At 39.3% G+C, this 15,883-nt stretch overlaps 1 protein-coding gene across 1 annotated transcript; it reads right to left on the bottom strand.

Annotated features, from left to right (window-relative positions):
• Positions 1-1,158: 1,158 nt before the first annotated feature.
• cilk1 (ciliogenesis associated kinase 1) lies at positions 1,159-15,830 on the bottom strand. The gene is made up of 14 exons (XM_026943106.3): positions 15,645-15,830; positions 13,076-13,317; positions 11,461-11,515; positions 10,309-10,430; positions 10,131-10,210; positions 9,673-9,805; positions 9,364-9,535; positions 9,065-9,232; positions 8,110-8,367; positions 6,455-6,660; positions 6,041-6,183; positions 4,039-4,152; positions 3,712-3,810; positions 1,159-1,825 (listed from the first exon to the last, which is right to left on the bottom strand). The coding sequence occupies exons 2-14, from the start codon at positions 13,174-13,176 to the stop codon at positions 1,668-1,670; spliced, it is 1,809 nt and encodes a 602-aa protein (XP_026798907.2). The 5' UTR covers positions 13,177-13,317; positions 15,645-15,830; the 3' UTR covers positions 1,159-1,667.
• Positions 15,831-15,883: the final 53 nt, after the last annotated feature.

Genomic DNA, 15,883 nt, shown 5'->3' with positions numbered 1-15,883 from the left:
TCTAGAGGCAGAGAGATTTGTGTGGTGCACAAAGTGGTTAAAAAATAAAGCCAATTTGAATGCTAAATCCAGTAGCCCTACTACACTCATTTTAGGACCTGACTCAGTATTGAATTTCTCAATAACTCTAAATCACCTGTATTCATTAATAAAAGCAACACTTTTTAAGATATGGTTCTGTTGTGGATACAAACTGCTGAGAAAAATCATCTTTTTTTCGGTCAGCCAGACCAGCAATTCTGTTTATGCAATTCACATACCAAATTTCCTATGCTGAAAAAAGGGACCAACCCTTACTTTTTATAATTTAAATATTTTTATCAATCAATTAACACTGTGTGAACTAACACTGCCTAATATGCATAACATTTTAAGTAGCAGAGAAAATAAAAAAAATTGAACTCTCATAATATACAAAAATCTAAGGCTAAGGCTAATAAACAGATTAAAAATGTGTTGTTATAGAACAAAGAAAAACATAGTATCATTGAATCTTTCTGTAAGGAGACATTTATTTAACATTTATGGAAGGAGTCTCCAGTGTTAGCGCTTTGTAACAGTCATAAATTTTTCGACAGTGTAGTCTTTAGGAGAGAGAATGGACTTTTCCGATTTATGGTAACATGACAAGCTGTGTTTTGTGTCTCATTAAGAGAGCTGTTTTGTGAGTATTCCAGAAAATGTCATTTATTAATAAAATGAAAAATTGTTATCATTGGCAAATTTCTGGTATAAGAAGAATAAAACACTATGAGACGTTCTGTTATTGGAAAATAATCCACTTTTGGGTTGGTAATAGTAACTCTACTTAGCATCAGGCTGCATCATATGACCCAGCATAATGTAACAGCATAAAATATGTTGGCAGACACCTACGCAAATGTTGACGCATGATGCCTGCTCATGCTTTTTTTTTTTTTTTTTTACTGATTATTGCATCACTAATCAAAATATGGCAAGCTCAAATTGCAGAAGTGCCAGAGTGCCACTGCTGGGCCCTCGAGGAAAGACCTTATGCTCAACAGCTTTATGCTGGTACTTTATTCTGCCTACTTATTTCATTAATAAAAATAGGGACACCACCGGCCATACCAGCAATTTAATTGTTTATGCAATTCAGATACCAAATTTTCTATGCTTAAACAAAATGACTGATGCTTACGTTTTGTCATTAAAGTTTTTTTATTTTTATATTTTAAATGTATTCAAAATTTAATCATTTTAAAGGTAGTAACAAGCATGTCAGTAATCAATCGAATAACACTGTGTTAACTAACATTGCCAAATATACATAACATTTTAGGGAGCAAAGACAAAGTTTTTGCTTTAAAAAAAATGATAGAAAAGAAACAGTTTGAGGAGGAAAACTGACAAAGGACACATCTACACATACAAATCCAAAAATGTAAAATAAAGACCTTTAATATTACCAAATGTACTGGCTATATATACATATTAATGCATACACTTTTTTGCAGAGATTATGTAGGATAAAAGAGAAGACACACTGACACTACCACTGAGATTCTTGTGCATATTTTGCAAAATTAATATAAAAACTTTACACAAACAATTTACACAGAGGAATGTAAAAGATTATTGCTGTATAAGAAGGTATATATTTAAAATCACAGGGTAGAGAAAGCAGCGCTCATGTTGAAAATGGCCTAGCGATGGCCGTATTTGGCAGACCAGTCTGTGCGGCCGTGAACGGGCTGCAGAGGAGGCCGAGAACGCATGCCAGGTGTGCTCTTGGTGGGAGACGGCACGTAGGATGACGTGCCCACGTGACTATTTGACCTGCTTGATTTCCACGTTGCATAATCTAAGAAATGACAAGTTAATATGAAACAGAATCAAATACAGCTAGATCCCCCCAGGGGGAACACAAGACATTAAACACATGGGCATAAATGCACTAATTACTCATACTATAGATATTTAAACATACACACAATGCAAAGACATCTGTGCAGACAAAGTGCAGAAACACATCATGACATTGCCTTATTTCCCTAATGCAAAAGTCATACATGTGGTGTGTTAATTATTTGAGGTTACAAAATGCCCTGTTTCTCAGAACGGTTATTATACAAATAATTGCCCACTTGAGCAAAAGCTTAAATATGCATGTCTCATTCAGGGTGTCTCATTCAGCTTAAATATACATTCACATTCAGGGTGTGTAGGATTTGGGTATTGAATTTAATTTGAAAGCAAAGAATTCTGCACACCTGTGAATACTAAGTGAAAGACAGGCATATTTAAGCTTTCACTCAAGTGGGCAATTATTTGTAATTATTTGTATAATAACCATTCTGAGAAACAGGGCATTTTGTAACCTCAAATAATTAACACACAACATTTGTGACTTTTTCATTAGGGAAATAAGCCAATGCGAGACATGTTTCAGCATAATATTGCAATTTAACTTAAAACTGAGGTATAACTGACCTTAAATTTGTAAAACTGTGTAAAAATTATATTATATTTTATTATATATTTTACCACAGCATGGATAAATTCTCAAATCTGAAGGTGTGGATTAATTTTCAATAACATGGACATTATTTAGATGTCTCCAGAATGATTTAAAAATAAAAATGCTAGAGCTTCAGTTAAGGTTCACATCAAACATCAGAATGGGGAAAAAGTGTCATCTCTGCCACTTTAACCGTGGCATGGCTGTTGGTGCCAGATGAGCTGTTTTGAGTATTTCAGAAACTGCTGATCTCCTGGGATTTTCACACACAACAATCTCTAGAGTTTACACAGAAGAGATCAGAGGAGAATGACCAGACTGGTCTGAGCCGACAGAAAGTCTATAGTAAGTCAAATAAGCACTCTTTACAACCGTGATGAGCAGAAAAGCATCTCAGAGCACATAACACATCAAACCTTGAGGTGCAATGCCTTTTTGATAAGAAAAGTCAGAAGAAAATGGCCAGACTGGTTCGGGCTGCCAGGAAGGATATAGTAACTCATATAATCGTTACAACCATGGTGAGCAGAAAGTCACAGACTCACCAAAATTGAACAGTTGAAGACTGGAAAAAAGACCAGGTGATCTTTATTCTAATCTTCTAAATGTCCAGTTTGGGTGAGTCTGTGCCCATGATAGCCTCAAATTCTTGTTCTTGGCTGACAGGAGTGGAACCTGATGTGGTCTTCTGCTGTTGTAGCTCATCCACTGCATGTTTTGTGCATGCTGAGATGCTTTTCTGCTCACCACGGTTGTAAAGAGTGATTATATGAGTTGTCATTTTCCTCTGACCTCTCTTATCAAAAAGGCATTTTCACCCACAGAAAAGTCACTCACTCAATCTTTTTTTTTTTTTTTTTTTTTTTTTGCACCATTCTGTGTAAACTCTAGACACTGTTGTGAAAATCCCAGGAGATCAGCAGTTTCTGAACCAGCTCATCTGGCACCAACAACAATGCCACAGTTTAAGTCACATCACATCACATTTTCCCCCATTCTGATGTTTGATGTGAACTGTATATATGTATATATCTATCTCTCTCTATCTTTCTCTCTCTCTCTCTCTAGATTAGTGACTTTTTACGACTTTATATTAGCGACTTTTTCCCTACAATAGCATTCCCTATCATTTATTTTATTTCACATATGTTTTATTTCTTACTTAACTGTAGGAAGTATGTGATAAATTTCATATAAGCCAATAAGTAATATCCAGTTCTGTAACTCACTTGATAGTGTTGAATCAACTGGTGCGAGATGCACTCTTTGGCCAGCTGAACCAATCTCTTTCTTATAAACTGAGGGCACATATCCGCCTGTATGTGTACCTGCAACACATCGCACATTTGCCACATGAAATGGTTACAAATGTTTCTAGACTTCATACAGCAAAATGTGACACAGTCCAAAAACTGAGAAGTTACAAACAATGCTGATGAGGCTTTCATTTGATCATTTTGTCTTTCCTAACGGTATCTATTAACATCATGGTATGCTCACTGTTAGCTACACTGACATTAAGTGCCACAAAAAAATGTACAATGTTTGTCTCTTACCATGGTTGCCCCTGATAGATAGCGTCCCTCCGACAGGAACACTGCTGCCCTCCCACATGTTCCCACTGTAGTCCTTTGCTGCATTAACTGCTCCATGCTTCTTTGTGCTCAACCCTTTCATATGAGAACACATAATATACAAGCTAATTAAATGAAGCACGACCTGAGGACAAACTAAAATGTCAGAATTTATATTTGTTCTGATTACAGCACTTCAGCTACAAATGTTAAATCCCAGTTCTGCTTTAAATAAGATCATTGTATAATACCAGATGGAGAGCTAACACCCTCTCCTGGACAGAGTGTGTGAATTGTAGTTGATCTACATTGCCGCCTAACTGTATGGTAACAATTTTTTTTCTTCAGCTGTCTGCTCCAGTACACAAATTAAACACTGATGTGCTGGATTACGGCCTTTTTTCCCCCCCACATACATACTACTCCTGTAATAATACATACTACTCCTGTTTTATAGCAGCAATAAAAAGTACATGGTCATGATCCAAACCAGCAATGGCTATACAGCCACAGCTGAATCACTCTCTTCTTGATGTGACAGCTAGATGATTTCTAAAGTGCAGAAGATGAATTCTGAAGAATATTAATAGCTCAAATCCAAGCAAAGCCATCAAACCTTACACATTACAGTGCTTCATCTTAAGCCAGGTTAGAATGTGGTCTTTTAAGTTTATTACTTGTGAAACTGTATAAAACCTTGGTCGAATTCTAGATCAGACTTATAGGCAATAATGTGTTCTCCATGTTCAATAACTGATTAAGATCCTCTAACGGTAGACCTGTGATTCAAGAACATTACTAAATTCTGCTTATGTCATTCATCTGAACATGCAGGCGTTCACAAAATGGTGAACAGGGAAGCATGAAACAGTTTCATGCTGTCATAATGGTAAATAAACCCAACACGTTTGAAAAGAGCCACATACACAGAAGCTAGAATTCATACTCTATTTCTTTCCATGCTATGCCACTTTCTGCCTTGTCCTGTTTAGACTATGATTAGACATTAAAAAGCCATTCTCTCTGCTGCCACAATTCAACAACCTGCTCTTCTTTTAAATCACACGCATCATTTACATTTTGTCATTGCCACTGTATTTGTAGCTGTCCCATGAGTTTCACATCATCCTATACCATCCTTCTATTGGTATCGTAGCAGTGGTCACACACTGTCCTTTGGGCACAATGGCACTAAATTGGCTGCTGGTGAGCACATTATGCATTCTAAGTCCACTGATCTCAACTCATGACCAAAGAATCCTTTTAGGATGAGTGATTTTGTCTGTAACAAAAGCAAAATTGGTTTGAAAACCTTGCAGTGTAAACATATGGTGGCTTTAAAGGAGGTTTGATTTATAAAAATTATTTTAAATAATTCTATGGAGGATCAAATAAACAGAGATCTGGAAACAACTTCATTTCACTTTACTGAAGAAAACACTTAAAAACCAAAAGCTGCAAATGGCTGCATTTCAGGTTAAATAGAGCATTTGTTTGCTCATGTCAACAGGTCATAAACCACAGGCTGCCACTTATTTGCACGGGTTTTGTACAAAGGTAATAAATGTACTGATTATTTATTACCGATAGGTACTGTGCACCTCTGCACAAATCTCACTCCTTTTTCAACCACAAGGAACCAGTACTGGTTACTTTTTCATGCTAACTTAAAAGAAAAAAACTGTCATGTTTCCACTGGAGTCAAATTTTTATGGAATCAGATGTGATAATTCCCGAACAATCATTTTAATGTCTTAAAGTCTACATGCAGCAGGTGCATCCTCCGACTGTATTTAATCTATTCTGAATATGTAGCTACGTAAAAGTTTTGTCAGCATTAACATACTGCAAATATATAAAACCTTTAACTCTTAGTTACATAGTAAAATATTTAGTTTATTGCTAGTTCCAGAAATGCTTTAATTTGAAATTTGATTTTGGAAAACACCTTGAGTGATCTAGATGCGGTGGCAGGTGTAAATACCTGGTAAATATCTTGATTGCTTCAGGTAATGCTGTTTTGCTGATGCTGTCCTGGACGGCTCCTGGAAGGGCAGCACGTTATTTATATTTGTGATTCCTTCGCTCCTGACGTTGGACAGACTGAAATCCAAAACGTTTCCCAGCCTGCATAAAGTAATGAAGAGTAATTGAGATGAATCACATACAATCTCTGTAAGCTGATCCATCACTTCTACTTTACATTTTAAAGTGTTTGTAATGTCATTTTATGCAGTCCTACACAACAGTTTTATTGTACATTTTGGTGGTCTTAATGTCAAAATGGATGTACTCTTACACCCTAGGTCATGTTTTTATCTTTAGCTGACTGTCTGACCATTTTTTTAATATCAATAATTTTCTTTCAGAATATTGCTGGAGACAGCAACCAGATTACCTGTTCACACTGCTGTCTCCCTGTAGCCGTTTTTCATTGCTGATGAAAATGGGTTTGTTCAGAGTGGTGGTTGTAGTGTCTGTGTCCTCATAATCATCCCAGTCTTCTCCCTTTAAGACCCCCGTCACATAACCCCACCTCCTCCGGCCTCCTTTAGGCTTCGATAAACTGCTAGGCAAATTTGCATTCTCGGGTTCTGGAGTTAGCTGACACACGCACACACACAAACACGCACACACAAATCATATAAAATCAATAACAACAATGTACGGTGTGACATTACATTACCACTATTAATTTTGTGTCCAATTTAACCCAGGAGATATTTTGCCATTCATCTGAGGGGCTTCGTCTTAATCTTAAATTTAAAGTTGTAATAAACACACAATACACATCAGAATAATACTTCTGGGCTAAAAACAAAATTCAGAATACATAGGTATGAAAATGGAAAACTGAAATCCTCAAATCTACAAAAGAAGAAACTTCAGTATTCCATATACATTAGCATGTTGTTACCTGTCACTAAAGCTATTTTATCTGCTCCAGGGAAAGACAGAAGATAAATTCATTAGTTGCCCAGCATTCAAGTAAAAGCCCCAGTGTGCTGCCCAGTCCCATGTTTTGGTTGCCCAGAAACCTAACTGACCAGGCTAAAAAGTAGCAGCTAACATACGGTAATAACATATAATACAGACTAAAGGGAACAAACAAGTATATGATTATCCAGCGAAATGTGTTTGTACCCTTAACAAAAGTCTATGTGTTTTTTCTGTCCTGGCAGTGCATGTAAAATCCACTACTCGAGTCTGGCTTCCATCTTCATTTTTTCCATTATTCATTAATCATTATTATGATTGAAACAATTTGTAAGATATTATATATTTTGATCATACACTCACTGAGCACTTTATTAGAAATACTAATCTTTCATGCTATTATCAAATCAGCCAATCATGTGGCAGCAGCACAAGTGCACAAAATCATGAGGATACAGGCCAAGAGCATCAGGCTACAGTGGACACAGGCTCAATGGGCAGGTGAAAATTGGAAATGCATGGCCTGGCCTTTTTACAATTTTCATCAGATTCCTGTTCTTGGTTGACAGGACTGGAACCCGATGTAATCTGCTGCTCTGCCATAAGGTTGGACAATATTTGATGTTTTGTGGATTGTGAGATGCTTTTCTGCTCGCCATGGCTGTAAAGAGTGGTTATTTGAGTTTCTTGTCAGCTTGTACCAATCTGGCCATTCTGCTCTGACCCTGTCCTCAATATGGCGTTTCTACAAGAAGAACTGCTCATGCTTTTTAGTTTTTCGCATCATTCTGTTTAAACTCTAGAGATTGCTGTGTGTAAAAATCCCAGGAGAATCAACAGTTTCTGAAATTTTCAAACCAGCCCATGTGGGCCAGATCATATTTTTCCCCATTCTGATGTTTGATGTAAACAATAACTAAAGCTCTTAGTGTGTATCTGCAAACAGGCCCTGCACTGCTGCCACATGATTGGCTGACTGATAATAGCATGAATGAGGAGGAGTACAGGTGTTTCTATTAAAGTGGCCAGTGAGTGTTGGTTTATAGGAGTGTAAGCCAGTGAGTGCATGTGCCCTATGAGATGGAACTAACACACCAACACTGTGACATCGCTCACCTTGCTCTGCAAGCCTTTGTCATGTATTAGAGGGAAGCGGCTCTGCACTGCTCTGTCTGTCTTGACCTCTGCCCTTCCTGGCCTTTTAGGTGGCTCTGGCAGGTGCTTGGGTTGATGGGCTGTATCAGCTAAGGTGAGGGGTGGGATCTGAGGAGGAGGGTCAGGCCTGAGTTGCGGAGGCTGCGTTTGTCCTTGGTCCTGAATCTGCTGTGGTGCGCCTAGGATCTGACCCACGTGAAAGTAGGGATAGCGCAGGGCCTGGGATTTGAACAGCACCATGACTCAGAGTTAGAGGATGAGGAACAGCTGTGTAAAAACCTTCTGGTGCATCATGATATCAGTTTACAACGTCGCATTTTCAAACAGAATGACGTTACATAACACTGCAGTGGTAGTGTGCAGTATTATAACTCAGACCTGCCAACCCTGAAGAGGAATAATTAGCAGAAGGGAATTGGGAAAATTTTTTAAAAAGGTACATTATACAGTACATTTTCAATATAATCTTTTACAAATGTCTGATGTCCCTTGTACGAGCCTTGTGAAGTGGTTCGACGCTGTGCATATTTTCAGTGCTGATTTACAGCTCAAACTGTTTGTACTCATCTGAGCACTGAGTACTGAGTACTTTAAATTATTTGTAAAATATTAGATTGGACACTTTGCTGTAAGCCTATAAATGTTTTTTGTCAGTTAATCAGTTAATATCGGAGAGTTCAAACACCCGCATAACTGCTGATTATTTCAGATTCATATATCTATTGGCTCATCTGCTGGTTTTATTGGGGCGAAAAGCCTGCTCTTTTGCCACATTAACTCGTACCAGCACGATCCGAAACGTGGAGCTCCTACGCAAAACGTGGAGCTCCTATGCCAAAGGTTGTAAGGTTGACAGGTTTGAATACAGTTTGGGTAGACAAACTTATTTTTACAAGTATTTTAAACTTTGTGTTACCTGGGAGGCTGCTGGCCGTTTTTTAGGGTCCCACTGCAGCAGGTCTCTCATCAGCTGAATGGCTTCGGAGCTGGCGTTGGGGATCAGGGTGGCTAGGCGGGTGGGCACGCACTGCGGCCAGCGGAAATTCATGGAGGCAGCCAGCTGGCATCCTTCAGGCCAGTCATTCTACATGGTCCAGGTACATATAAATGTTCACAAAAATGCACAACTAAGAATAAACAGTCTCAATTTTAAGCAAAATAAATAATTTTCTATAATATAGTATAATATAATTCCAAGCACCATTTGCTTACTACCTTTTTTGGAGTTCCCAGAACCTGGCAGATCTTGAAAATAGTGTCCACCTCACTGGAGCCAGGAAACAGAGGTCTGAGCGTGTAGAGTTCAGCCATGATACAGCCTACAGCCCACTGGTCTATAGGAGAGCTGTAGCTTGTGGACTTGAGAAGCACTTCTGGAGCTCGGTACCTAAATTCAGGAAAAAAATAAATTGGGGGGGGGAAAGAGAAAGATCAGTAAGGAGAAATGTGTGTATCATGTCTAAGAAAATGCAACTGAAAAATGCTTAGTGAGATTTCTAAGAGGGGGAGAAAAGGAAAAGTTACCATCTTGTCGACACATAGTCAGTGTAAGGAGGACGAGATCGGATCTCTCGAGCTAGTCCAAAGTCAGCAATTTTCACGAGCTCAGGACCCATGCACAAAAGATTCTCTGGCTTCATGTCTCTATGAAAAAAGCCTATAGGCAAGGCACAACAGTTAAACAGGCACTTTTTTTGATACAGATAAAGCTAGGAATAACAAACACTTAGGGAACAATTGATCAGCATCTGATCTTTGCTAAGAAACACTGTTAATACTAAATTATAAGACCACAAATGCTTCTGAAATATATAGGTTCTGATGAACAATTCATCTTTTTGAAGAAACAGTCAATTCAAAGAAGTTAAACTTAATATTTAATTTAATGTTAAATTTGATGGCACAGCAGTTAATGGATTATTTCTTCTCTGAATTCTGTTTGGCAGATTATAAAAAGAGAAAGATGTGTTTGTGAAAGATACCATGTTTATGAATAAAGGCAAGTCCCTGTAGAATCTGAAACATGATATTCCTCACTGCAGACTCAGGAAACATGCGTGTTCTGGAAAAATAAGTGGAAAAACAATACTGGTGTGCAGTATACTTTGAGACTGGTACGAAAAGTGTAGTCTGTAGTCTACAGCTCATTTTATTTGTTACCTTTCTTTCATTAGCTGATAGAGGTTCTCCTTCATATACTCAAACACAAAGTAGAGCTGATCATTTTCCCGGATGACCTCCTTCAGCTTGATCACGTTGGCATGGTTGAGTTTCTTCAGGGACTGAGAGTGAAAAATCACTGCATTACTCATCGATACAACACATTCAACAAACCCCTGAATCTAAATATTTCAGAGGAAAAAAAAAAAAAGAGATTATCATGGAAAGGCCATGGAAATAGAACAGGGTGCTGATGATGCAAAGTGAACTGTTTTAAGGTTTTATCAATTATTAGTGTCCACTGCAGCCTAAAACCAAGAGAGTGAGAGCAGAATTTAACATAACCAACATACACTCATTGGCTACTTTATTAGGAACCTCATACCAATACTGGGTAAGGACCCTGACCCTATGATTTTATGCATTGAGCTGCTGTCACATGATTGGCTGACAGAATAATTGCATGAATGAGTACGTATTCCTAATAAAGTGGCCAGTGAGTGTATTCGTAGGGTTAAAGAATCATCTGTAAGTAGGCGTGTGCTGATATGTGTCTATGCAATATACGGAGACAGCGCTAAACACGGTGTGGGCATAACGTCTTGGAATTTGTTCTTATATTGATAGTTCAGCTTTAATCTGTGAGACCTGTGCTATTTACTGACTTCTATAATTGAATGATATTATAAACCAATAAAAAAACAGACAGTTATCATGTTATGAGAACTTTACATCAGCACATGCCTATTTATAAGCTCTGTAATTCCATGCATTGGAAAGGATTCATCATTATCTAGTAAATGTACTTGATAGGCTGCCTGCTTGATTGCATGCTCTTTTCTATAAGACAGGATTAAAACAGGGGAAACGTGGAGTTAGAAGCACTGCAGTTTCAAGATACACAGACACACGAGTCACCTACTACCTTCACTGTGCTGCCGCAGAAATTAGTTTTATTAAATGTAGTATGCCAGCAATGGACAAAAAAAATCATAATCATAAGAAATGTAAGGTAATTTATTCCCCGCACCTTCAGAGCAGCTGAAGCCAAACATCTTTTGCGAGAAATGATTTGTATGTAGGAGTGCTCTCAGAGAGATGAATGCATGAAATGATGGAAAATTTTTGTATCTTGATAACAACTGTGCTTACCTTGACCTCTCGGAGATTCATGCACTCCTCCCAGGAATAGAATTTCCTTTTCATTCTGCATAATGATATAAAATATACATACATATGCTAATGCATGAACACTGATGATTTAAAAAATGAATAAATAAATAAATAAATAAAATAAAAAAAAACACGCTGACCATGAGTATACAACCTGCAAAAACAAACCCTGCTAGAACGGACTAAAAGAATGCAAATGGTCGCAATCTTGTTTTCCTTGTGCACCCCCCTGGGGTGAATCATGAACTCCACAGCTGTTTGGCAGTCCATGATTTAGCATTCTTTTGAACAGTATCAGGCTACCAGAAGAACATTAACAGTTGATCAAAGTGTGTTAAATAGTACAAAAACCTCTCTTTATTCTAATGACTTGATTACAATCCTGATGACCTGGTCATGGATGCATTTTGCAGAGCAGTATTTTTTCATCACATTAATTCTTTTCAGATTAGTTCACTATGTAATCCTGTGCTGCGACCTCAATTGCCTTAAAACGTAAATACGCCATTGAGTTAAATCAGTGGAAGGCTCCAGTGCTACTGTTCACGTCCCTTCTTCCATAATAACATCCTGTTCAAGTTAAAAATAGAGCACACGCTAAACTGTGGCTTTCAGAAGCCTGACAGTTGTCTACATAATCACCAAAATGGGAGGCTTTAAACCCTGAGTTCCTCCACAGCTGAAACACCAGCAATCGGCTTAACTGTTTTCACTACTTGACTGGTCAGAAAATGCAATGGTATGTTTTTGCACTCAGGTTTACTGAAAAGGCAATGGCATTCACTAGTTGAACGCTTGCAAACACAGAATGCTTCAAATGCTACGAATTGCAGTCATGACCTCATAGTCATTCTCAAAACCTCTCAAGATACCACAATGACCCTGTTCTGATGTTTAGACAGGCTAGGTAAGGGGCTCTGTGCTTAGTCTGTCTTGGTCTGGGTCTTTGCACTCTGCTAATCTCAGTCCAAGTTGGTGTGCTCAGCTTATTCGGTCCGGAACTCTTTGACCGGCTAATCTTGGTCCAGGTCACCACGCTCAGCCTTGGGTCTCTGTGCTCGGCAAATCTCGGTCTGGGGCTCTGCGTCTCTGCGCTCGACAAGTCTCAGTCTGCGGCTCTGTGCTCAGCTAGTCTCGGTCTGCGTCTCTGCTAGTCTCAGTCTGTGGCTCTGCGCTCAGCTAGTCTCGGTCTGGGGCTCTGCGCTCGGCTAGTCTCGGTCTGGGGCTCTGCGCTCGGCTAGTCTCGGTCTGGGGCTCTGCGCTCGGCTAGTCTCGGTCTGGGGCTCTGCACTCGGCTAGTCTCGGTCTGGGGCTCTGCGGCTCTGCGCTCGGCTAGTCTCGGTCTGGGGCTCTGCACTCGGCTAGTCTTGGTCTGGGGCTCTGCGGCTCTGCGCTCGGCTAGTCTCGGTCTGGGGCTCTGTGGCTCTGCGCTCGGCTAGTCTTGGTCTGGGGCTCTGCGCTCGGCAAGTCTCACAGCCATAGCCAAGAGCTTCTTCTGTGAGCTACATTTAGCCGTAAGATTATTTGTGAATATGGCCCTGATCCTCGTACTAACTCTGCTACAAACACAGAAAAACAGAACAGCTCGACTTACCTCTTGATGGCGACAAGCTCACCAGACTCCAGGCAGCGGCTCAGTGTGACTGAGCCATAGGTACCGTCGCCAAGCTGCCGGAGGGCAGCGTATCGGTTCATAGTGCTGTTTTCTTTCTCAGCATGACGCGCAGTGGCGCCTGGCACCTGCTCGATGGCTGCTCAAATGCAGCCAGGGTCGGTGGTTACAGCAGAGTTGCGTGACAGGCCTTGAAGTCATGGTCTTCGTGTGCACACCACCACCTGCAAAGTAATAGATAGACAGGATCAACAGACAATTTGAGGAGTCTGAGGAGTGGATACACATAAAGTGATGCCAGACTGGGGAAGTTCACCTGAATTGGGACCTTTGGAATGAAATTTAAATCAGTTTTAGAGTGTGCAATTTCAAGTGGTCTGAAATTGAGATGATCCCAAATAAATCTTGTGGTTATATGATTATAACAGATTATATGATGAAGATCCTATAATGACAGACATGCAATTAAGGAAAATGGATGCCGACGTTAATGGGGGTGAAGGCCAGGATTTTCTTTTATTTTGCTTTACCTTTCATTTTTTTATTTCAACAAAGAACACACATAATAATATTAATAACAGGGTCCCTAGAGGACTAGTGGTTAGGCCACAGCACTCTAACCGCCGCAGCCCGGGTTCGATTCCTGGCCAGGGAACCAGCCCCAGCCACTGGGGGCTGTGTACAACAGTGCGCTATCAGTGCCAGCCCCAAGCCCGGATAAAAACTGGGGAGGGTTGTGTCAGGTAGGGCATCCGACATAAAAGCTGAGCCAAATCAAATACGTGGACCGAAAGAGGAACAACAACACACATGATAAAAACAATAGTTATAACAAGAAAAGGTTGGATTTTCTTGTTTTACTTTATATTTAAACACAGAGAGTGGCATACGAGGGGTAAGGAAGTATGTAGGTCTCAGTGCTGATAATAATGATAATAACAATAGTTATAACAATAATAACAATAAAAACATGGATTTTCTTGTTTTACTTTATATTTAAACACAGAGAGTGGCATACGAGGGGTAAGGAAGTATGTAGGTCTCAGTGCTCAAAGGTTTCAAAGCTTCAACTGTCAAGCTAATACCGCCATCAGCTCCATCACACTTGTCATCTCGTAGCTCGCTCACTAGTCGAGCCGGGACTTTGCTGTAACTCGGCACAGCCTTGTCATACTTGTCAACTTTTGTTATCGTCATAACTTCTACATTGGATTTCTCATTAATGAGACGTTGAGCTCTGCGTGAGAAAAGAAGCTCATGTTCTTCTATTTTTAGGAGCGACTGTTATCCTTCATGTCTGAGATTGTTGAAATTTTTTCTGCTATTAAGCGCCAGTAGCCCTTTCTGGACAGGATTACATTTACATGGGGTCCTGGAGTCATTTCCTATTTTACAAGTGCTCCTCTGTGATTTAATTGCAGTCCGGATCGGCCATGTTAGTGTTTTTCTCATCCTCTGAGAAAACTCACTGGTCATCTGATAATTTTATTCCTGTCTGGATTAGGGCTGCACGATACTGAAGAAAAATGCGATATGCGATAACTTGTTAAATAATGCGATATGCGGTACGATAATGCTGCAAGTGTGCAAAATCAATTTAAATTATATTTATATATTTAAAAACTGAAAATTACATAACCAACATACGTTTCATGTTCTTTTCAGGAAAAGAAAGCATTCTCTGCTATCTGCTGTCACCCTAAAACTTTGAATTTTGAATAACTTTTTGAAGTATTAAAATCATTCAGTTATTGCAAGCCCATGCGATATACATATCGCGGTATTTACATTTGCAATATTTTGATAATTTCGATATATTGTGCGGTCCTAGTCTACATATATATATATATATTTGACTGCTGCTATCTACCGTATTTAGTCTCATAGCACACGTATCAGTGACCCTCCCCAGATATTAAACACTTCCCGAATCACGAAATGAAAAATGGACGCTTCTTGTACACTTTGTGATTATTGTATTTTTAAATTGTTGTTGGAACGCTGGCTCGCTCCAGACTTAAATAAAAGCCAGTGTCTCCTCTACTCCAGTGCCTTTGGACATCATATTGTGAATGGAGCGTGATTATATGACCACGTGACCCTGATAAACCAATCCAATCCAAATAGAGCTAAGCACTAGCAATGTCCCCCTGTGACGTCAGAGCGGCACACTACCGCTGCCTTCTCATGGGAATAATGAAAAAACAGTATCGATAAACACATTATCACCGGCATCACTAAACATATTAAATGTATTTATAGTCTAATGTTAGTCATGTGTTTCAGGGTGAAGGTTTCCTTTATATGTAAAAAATAAAGGTAGCGTAGAGCAGTGCTTTAGCTCAGGCTAAAGCTAGCTAAAATAACAAAAAACAATATTGTGGCAAAATATATTAACATACATGTCATCCAGTTCCAGTCTGTATAATACCCAAGTGATTAATATCACTGCTGTCTGAGTAATGCTGTTAAAATTCAGCTTTTTCTGCGATTTATTCACACACCCGTGTTTCCCTGCTACAGTGTAGCACGTTAGCTTCAGATTATTTACCTGTCGTGCATCGTAGCCAGTCCAGTCTCTGGTTAAAACGTTACTCTAATCCCATCTGCAAATCTCAGTGTGACAACAGGAAGCTGTGCCGATCCTAACAACTACCCCAGTGACTCATACAACAAACAAAAAAAGGAAACAAACCGTTCTCTCTGCCCATCCGTATTCCGACAAACCCCGCCTCCTTCATTACGATTGGGTATACCGTTCTACAAGAACTAACTATTAGCCAATCCAAG

This window comes from Pangasianodon hypophthalmus, chromosome 28 (assembly GCF_027358585.1).
Source record: "Pangasianodon hypophthalmus isolate fPanHyp1 chromosome 28, fPanHyp1.pri, whole genome shotgun sequence".
Classification (NCBI taxonomy): Eukaryota; Metazoa; Chordata; class Actinopteri; order Siluriformes; family Pangasiidae; genus Pangasianodon; species Pangasianodon hypophthalmus.
Note: the sequence above shows the minus strand (reverse complement) of the source record. Positions and strands in the feature narration are given on the sequence as shown.